An 8287-nucleotide genomic window follows, 5' to 3' on the forward strand; every position below is an offset into this window, starting at 1 on the left:
TTGCCAGAGCATTCAACTCTCCAGGGATCAGAACATCTGCTTTATTTCAAGGCCAGGGCACGGGAGAGCGAAGTTTCTCTATGGCAGGGGTCTTCAAACTTGGCCCTTTGATGACTGGTGGACTTCAACTCCGAGAATTCCTCAGCCAGGCACATCCACCAGTCCACCAGTCCTAAAAGGGCCAAGTTTGGAGACCCCTGTCCCAAAGCATCCTGGCTGAGGAATTCAAGTCCACCAGTCATCAAAGGTCAAGTTTGAAGACCCCTTCTCAAGACAGACCAGGATGGAGGCTTCACTGCACGCACTCTGGTTACCAGAGAAGCAAAACCTCTTCAAAGGAAAACAGAAAATTCCAGCTGACTCTTGAAAAAGCACCTTTGTGACAATCATGACCCAGATGACTGGGAATCTCCATAGTGAGTGTTTTTCTTTTTAAGAGGTGCACAGAGCTGGATTCTGCCTTTGGGAGCCCCAGCAAGCCTTGGGCCTGCTTCTCACCCCCACTGGGTCCCCTCAGGTTTCCCACCCAGCAGCAAGATGGGGGTGGCCACTATGGCCCTGTGGTCAGTTGTAACGGTGTACGGCCGTGGGGCTGCTGCAGCAGTCGAAACTTTGAAAACGGTTCATAAATAACTTTTTTGGGGGGTATGTGTGTGTGTGTGTGTGTGTCTGTAACTGGGTGATAAGGACCCTTTGGGGGGTGGGTTGCCATAATTTGAAAGGTCACTAAGTGACGGATTCTACCGTAAGTCAACACCCTGGTGCTGGAGAATGAGTATCCTCACAAGTGGAAGATAGACCTGCCCCCCCCAAAAAAAGTTAAAATCTCACTTTTAAAATGTATATTGGATTCTATGCATTGGTCTTTCAAGAAATGTTTTCTTCCAAAATTTTCCTGGAGCCAGGAAAAACAGAGCAACAATAATAAAGAGTTGGAAAGGGACCTCGGAGGTCTTCTAGTCCAACCCCTTGCTCAAACAGGAGACACTCTGTACCAATCCCCAAGGAATGGCTGTCCGGTCTCGTTTTGAAAACCTCCACTGAGAACTTCTGGCAGCAAGGCTGGGGTGAGGTGAAAATGTAAAACCTCCCCACAATTTAAGTCCAAAAAAGGCTTGAGTTTGGAAGGGGGGGGGAATCTTAAGTCTAAAGAGCCTTGGTGGAGCAGTGGGCTAATGCCTCCCTAAGTAACACCAGCTGCCTGCAATTAGTGCAGGTTCGAGTCCCACCAGGCTCAAGGTTGACTCAGCCTTCCATCCTTCCCAGGTAGGTCAAATGAGGACCCAGATTGTTGGGGGCAATAAGCTGACTTTGTAATAAGGCCCGAAAGCCCTAATAAGCAGGCATATACATAGAATGAAGGCTACTGCTAAGCTTGTAAGCCGCCCTGAGTCTTCGGAGAAGGGCGGGATATAAATGGAATAAAAAATAAAATAATAAGCAGGCATATACATAGAATGAAGGCTACTGCTAAGCTTGTAAGCTGCCCTGAGTCTTTGGAGAAGGGCGGGATATAAATGTAATAAATAAAAAATAAAAAAAAATTAAACCTGGGTGTTTGGTGCTACTGCTGAGGTTAGCTGTTACCTTTTGGGTGTGGTTACTCTGCCTAGGCGAATACTCTGGGTTACACCAGGTAGCTACTCTCTACTTTCAGTCAGAGCTGAAGAAGCTTCTCGGATGGGAAACGAAATGTCTTCAAAGCAAAACAATGCAGTCCAGTTGCCTCTTGAAAAAGCACCTTTGAGACTCACTCAATGTCCTCGGTCCGGAAGAGTAGGGGTTGGGGTTGTTAAGTGAGGCCATCCCATAGGCCCTATTTGGACTGCAACGGGCAGGCCCCGTTATGGACATCACCTGAGGACTGCCTGTAAACTAAGTACATACAGGAATTCGTGCTTGCACATGTAAACATTTTTTTTTTGAGGATGACACCAATCTTGCTGCAGCCCCAGTCAGAACCAACCAAAGGAGGCATTTTAATGTTTTGATAATTTATTTAGGAAAAAGGTTTATACCCCTTTAGTTCAACAGTACAAAATATAATTAAGTTGCAAATACAAAACAAGCAGAACAGTGAAACAAAAACACAAGTTAAGAAAAAAAAATCAGTACACCCATTTGCGACACACAAAGGTATTTTGTGGCAACAAAATCTGGGATGAATTAACACTTCGGCTATGCAGTGCAGAGTCATTTCAAGTGCATTTTTTCTGACGTGGCAGGGAGCAAAAACACAAGTGTGTCGGAGGCAAACAAGTTGGACGGACACAGGATGGCTTAACTAAGCACAAATAGATGCTTCTCCGTATGTATGGCTTCTTGAAATATTAAAGCTCTCCTTACGGATACAATCATTTTAAAATGCAGATGCTTTGGCATCATTTGGCAAAAAACATTTTTTGATCTTCTGAGGGGCCCTGGGAGATTCAAGGGGGAGGGGCCCTGAAACACCCCCCCAACCCCATCTGTGACCTCTGCCTCAAACCCTCCAACCCATCTACCCCACTGAACGCCCGTCGAAAATCTTAGGCAAAACAGCAATTTCTACTTTACAAAACAAAACAGGTGGTTTGCTTAACGGATTTAGACAAAAGGGAGGGAAAAAAATACAGGATTTAAGTGCTATTTTTTAAAAAAAAAACAGTAACAAACTTGAGGACCCAAGTTGCTATCTTGCATTGTTCAGTTTTACAGGAACAGAAAACCTTTTTTTGCTTATTTAGGCTCTTTGGCCTTTGGATGCTGCAAGTTTTATTGCGATGCAATATTTTCCCACTTCTCTCTTTGCTTCTTCTCGCCTCTCTCCTTCTCCTCCAGGCTGGTGGAGGGAAATCCCCCTCCTCACCACCACCTCTGCTAACCTCAGATCCCTTTTTTCCTATACACCCTTCCTCTCCGTGTTCCTGCCAAGGCTGCCACGATTAAGAAAGATGGTGGGGTTTAAAGAGTGAAAACCAGCTCTGTTCAACCACCACCCAAATACCAGCAGCTACAAAAAAAAAAATTCTCCCCTTTCCCGATTTGGGTGCAGAAGCCCTTTTTGTTCTTTTAACGACAGAATGTCACACCTACAAAAGAGCAGAGGTATGCATTTTTGTCTCTCGGTAGCAGTGAAGTCCTACCAAGCCTTAAATTTTTTTTCCCTTTTCCTTGTCAAGGAGGGAAAAATGGGGACAGGATTTTTTTTTCTCCTCTTCCAAAAACCTGCCTCTTCCCTACAATCACATTTAACACCGGTCAGTTCGCAGGGGGCACGCTCTGCCTAAGTAAGGGCTTTGGAGGAAGGAACCCCCCCAAACCCATACGTGCCCCCCCCCGTTTGCGTCATCTGGAACACGTGTACTAAGGCACACTAGGAAGCCGCGTTTCGCTCCTTGCTGACCGTTTCCCAAGAGGTCATTTGACACCTGGTGGTTCTGTGTCCCTTTTCTGCTACGTGCAGAATTGCTACGGAAGGCAACGTTTAAAAGTCCAGAAAAAGCCGGATTTTAAAAAAAAAATCACAGCTGGACTTCTCTGCAGTGCTCACTGGATGCTGTTGTTGTTGACAGCACAAGGATCAACCTGAAAGAGAGGTAAAAAGGGAGACGTGTAGAACGGAGGCAAAATGTGCTTCTTTGTGCAAATAAAAAACAAAAACAAAAAACTGGACGTCTTTAAGAAGAGGCTGGACAGCCACGTCTGGACTGATATAGGCTCTCCTGCTTGAGCTGGACTAGATGACCTCCAAGGTCCCTTCTAGTCCCATTCTGATTGAACTCAGCGGGAAATCATAGCTTGAAATTAAGGTTCACACACACACACACACACCCAAGTTAATCTAAGTCTCATTCTCAATGATGGGGGAAGCATGTTCCATAAGGTGATTGGCAGTGGCACAATCCAATCCCAGGTTCAGCCTGGTTGGGCAGCAGCACTTATGGGCCTAGACCCGCCCCCCCCAAGGCCAAGACAACCTGGAACAGACCCCCGCTTATACAAGACCTAACTTGCTCTACAAAACTGACTTGTGCAGTAGCCTTCAGAGAAGCCTCACCTCTGTGTAGGTTGGCGGCGGCATAAATTTGAACTCGGGAGCGTACATGAAGATGGGGCTGTCAAATGAATTGTCCAGCTCATCCAGGAGGGGAGTGGTCGGGCTTTCGATCCGATGGTCTTCAGGAATGATGTCCAGGTAGCATGGAGGTGCTAGAAGGAGAGAGAGAGAGAGAGAGACCAGGTCAGTTCTGGGGGGTGGGGGTCAAGAGGCAGCTGCAGACATTGCAGAGTCTATCCAGGAAGGCATCTTAAAATACAAAGCCAGTGAGAAGGCTTGTATTGGTAGGTAGAGGTCCTTCAGAAGACCCCCCCCCCCAAAAGACAACCACCTCCACAGAGGGATAGGTGTGTAGGCTCTTCCTCCTCTGGATCTTGAAGGGTTGACTTAAGACATTCAGATTGCTCACCTTCTGGAGCATCAGGCATGTTGAGGTCCACCCAACTCATCTCGGAGCTGGTCTGGCTAGCCATGCTGGAATTGCGACTGCCGAAGCTGGACTTGTTGCCGATGACCAGCGGCAACTCAAGAATGATCTTCTTAGAGCCGGGGACGCTGACGTAGATCTGGGGAAGGGCAGAGAGAGACGGTGAGGCGTTGGGTGGAAGTGACACCTGGTTAAAGAGGTTCCTTTCCCACATGCAGTCAACCAGGATCACTCAAGACAAGGGGAACTTCCTTGAAAACTGGCTGGGGCACCTGACAGGTTCTGGGGCTATTCCTTTGGCTAAGCCAGTGCCAGTTGAAACGGGACCCAGAAGCTCTTGTAGAAGTAGGGCCCTTGTCTCCAAGGTTGCTCACCTGGAGGAAATACTCTACGCGCAGGATGTTGCAGCCCAGAATGGATGGCTTGATCTTCCTGACCCGGAGCGTCTTTCCCCGCCACGACTCGGACATGCCGGAGGTGATGTGGTTGCCTCGGACGCAGGAGAGCTTCTGGGAGAAGACCTTGGTCTGCCCGTTGGCCAGGTAGGTGTGCTTGGCCATGATGGCCGCCTTGGGCACCACAATCCGAGAGCAGGTGTTCTCAAAGTCGGCGTTGATGCAGATGTCATCCCCTGGAAGAAGGCAGAGGAGGGAAGAGGTCAGACCCTGGAGAACACTCAACAGCCCTTCTTGTCCAGAGGAGACCCTGCGTTCTGGTCACCCATGAACCCCTCAAATTATTTCCATATTCTTATTCAGGGTTGCCAGTGAGATTTGCTAAAAAAAAACACCCTCAAGATTTCACATTCAAATTCTACGCAAAAACCTACATCAGCTTTAAATTACGTTTTTATCTATTTAATCAGGGTTTTGCACTCAAATCAACACAGATTCTGCAAAAAACAAAACAACCCCAGGTAATAAGAAAAAAAAAATTCCAATTTTTACTTAGGGTTTGGTACTTAACTGAGCCTTAAACAAACTTATTTTTTACCTATATAACGTATGCAATATAACGTCATGCATAGAAAAGCTTAAGATTTTGAAATGAAAAAAGCCCTAGAGATCAAAAACCCAGATCTGGGGTTGCTGGCAACCCTGTTTTTATCTGCTCCACCAAGCAATGGCTGAGCTAAACTCCGACTTTACAAACAGGTGGAGGTAAATGCAGGAAAATTGCCAAGCTCCAGAATCTCACCATCACAGAAGCCTTTGCGGTCGATCCTTGCACTAACCGACACGTGCCCGTCTGGGATGAACATACAGGAAACTTTCTTCTCCTTCTTGGCAGAGACAGGAGACTGCAGAGGAACACACAACAAAGTGAGTGACTTGACAACAAGCATCTCACCCACTCCCAACTGATTTTTTTGGGGGGGGAAATTCTTCCTTAGCTAAAAACTTCCTTCAGCCATGCAGCTATAAGCCAAGAAATGTTTTGAGTGCCTCGCACACAAGACTATTAAAGTCACCGCAAGGGTCAACAAACCTCACCAAAAGTTTTAAAGAGAAGGCTTTGGAGAAAGACAAGAAAAACAACCAGACATTTAAAGTCATAATTCTAACTTCTTAATTTTAACCCTGCGTGATTGATGGACAGCAGAGAAGAAAGACCTAAGTAAATGAACCGGGGTAATTACCATCAGATCTGGGGTGCTGACGTCGATTTGATCCATGACTTCGAAGCGTTTCTTCACCTCTTGAGTTGGGAAAGACGGGCGATCCAAGAACGCTTTCACCCAGTAATCCACGCAGCCGTACTTCCCCTTAAAGGTGGTCCCAAGGGGTCTGAAAGAAACCCAAGCAACTTAGACAAAGGGGAACAGGGCAGATCCATGGCAGATGTTTAGGATTTTTTTTTTACACCGATTTAATAATGTCTTTGATCTCTACCTACCCTTGGGGCAGTTCAAATTCAAACTTGTATTGGTATGTGTTTCCCGGCCTGAGTAAGACAGAACCATCTTTATCTAGAAAAATACAAGAAAGAAAGAAAGAATTCAGGTTTCTTTATGGATTCTTTTTCAAGCTGAAAAATCAACAGAGCGGCAGCAACCTATCAAAGGGTTTGCAGAACTTCCCCCTTTTAAAATAAGAAACTGCAACGGGTGTTCATTTCACTTCTTTTAAAAACTCAAAAGTCACAGAAACCCAAAGTCTTTACTTCTCTGTCCAGCTTTCATCTCCAGCCAAATTTTGACAGCTAAAGCCTCTCTCTAAAGGGAACACCTGCACGGCATTTGCTTCCGATTCAATGCTGTTAAAATTGCCTCCCGTCAGGGACATCAGGGACATTCTGTACTACGCAGGATGTCTTTCCTTGGAAAACAGCCAACTCGGGCAAATTTTAAAAACTCCAGGATGCCTAATTAACAAGAGTTGGAAGGGATCTTAAGAGGTCTTCTAGCAAGACTCTAGAAAGAAACCCCTGTATCATTTCGAACAAATCTCTTCTTAAAAAGGCATTTTAAAGATCCTTTTAAAGATTGCTTTTTCCTGGGTAACCTCTTCTTGATGCTTCCAATTTATCAAACTTATCTAAACCTTCCTTCGCATGGAAGAAGGCAGAACCAGAGTCACTTGGCCGAGTTGGGTGGCTATTGTAACTGAACATACCAATTAGATATATTTAAAGGCACTCTCTGGGATGCCTTAAATGGAATTTATTTAGGAATTGGGACTTTTGGAAGCCTTGATCTTTTAAAGATGCAAGCTTTAAAATTTAATTTTAAAATTCTTTAAAAAAAAGATTTCCAGCAGGGAAGAGAGGGCTATTTCTAACCCCGTTCCATCCACTGGTTCCACCCCAGAAGAGGGTCGCTCAACCTCAGCTACTCTTTGAGAGGGTGGACTACAAATCCCACCACCGGCTGGGGAATTTGGGGAGTTGTAGTTCACCCCTCTCAAGAAAGAGAGAGTGGCTGAGGTCGATCCAGAGAGGATGCCCGCTTCTCCCAATAATGCCCCCTCTGGAGTCCCCCCTCCCAGACGCATGGGACCTGGAGTCCCCCTGCCAGACGCATGGGACCTGGAGTCCCCCCTCCCAGACGCATGGGACCTGGAGTCCCCCCTCCGCAAGCCTCCAGCTGCTCACCGGCCGGCTGCTCCTCCATCCGGAGCACCGCTTCGTGGCGCAGGTACTCCATCTCCTGCTTGCACTGCTGGGGGCCCCGGATCCAGAGCACGCGGGCCACCCCGCAGGCCAGGAAGCGCACGGCCGACACCCGCGTGACCTCGGCCACCTCCACCTCCACGCGGCCGGCCACCTTCTCGCCGCTGGAGTAGACCCGCCCGTCCTCCTCGAAGGCCACCCGCAGCGCCTTGATCCGCTTGAAGACCACCATGGCTGGGTGGAAATGGCAAAGACGCCGAGAGATGGCAAAAAGCGCGACGCCTCTCCGCGATCCCGAGGCTCTTCTTTTCAAGTAACGAGCGAGGCGGGACGCGGCTTCCGTCACTTATTCGGGACGCGGCGCGGCGAGAAAGATACGTCCTGTTCAGCTGCCTCCCGGCTCTGGCCGGCTGCGTGACGCAGGCGGCGCTTTTATACCCGGCTCCCGCCCTCCTCCCCCCGCCCCTCCGTTGTTGATCTCAGCGCGCGCGCCACGCGGCCGCCTCGTGGGCCCGCGTGCCGCGCTCGTGCACAGCGCTCCCATTGGCTCCCTCGCCGTGTTTACCCTCCCGGCAGCCAATCGGCAGCCAGCCGGCGGCGCGTGGACACGGTGTGGGGAAAGCCATGCCGGCTGGTGCAGAGCGGCGAGGCGACGGGAAAGACCCCAGCGCTGAGTGACGGCCCAAGCGGCCAATCCCAATCCGACAAAA

At 48.3% G+C, this 8287-nt stretch overlaps 1 protein-coding gene across 1 annotated transcript; it reads right to left on the reverse strand.

Annotated features, from left to right (window-relative positions):
* Positions 1–1977: 1977 nt before the first annotated feature.
* On the reverse strand, positions 1978–7991 carry TXNIP (thioredoxin interacting protein). Its single transcript, XM_083374396.1, has 8 exons — positions 7560–7991; positions 6363–6435; positions 6106–6253; positions 5664–5766; positions 4841–5097; positions 4449–4605; positions 4040–4191; positions 1978–3567 (listed from the first exon to the last, which is right to left on the reverse strand). The coding sequence occupies exons 1-8, from the start codon at positions 7807–7809 to the stop codon at positions 3529–3531; spliced, it is 1179 nt and encodes a 392-aa protein (XP_083230522.1). The 5' UTR covers positions 7810–7991; the 3' UTR covers positions 1978–3528.
* Positions 7992–8287: the final 296 nt, after the last annotated feature.

This window comes from Vipera ursinii (genome assembly GCF_947247035.1).
Source record: "Vipera ursinii genome assembly, chromosome: 15".
Taxonomy (NCBI): Eukaryota; Metazoa; Chordata; class Lepidosauria; order Squamata; family Viperidae; genus Vipera; species Vipera ursinii.

Coding starts and splice junctions, on each gene's coding strand:
- TXNIP (XM_083374396.1), bottom strand. CDS start 7,809: ATGGTGGTCTTCAAGCGGATCAAGGCGCTGCGGGTGGCCTTCGAGGAG. Junction 6,436..7,559: donor GATGGAGGAGCAGCCGGCCG/GTGAGCAGCTGG, acceptor GTATTTTTCTAG/ATAAAGATGGTTCTGTCTTA. Junction 5,767..6,105: donor TCAGCACCCCAGATCTGATG/GTAATTACCCCG, acceptor GTTCCTCTGCAG/TCTCCTGTCTCTGCCAAGAA.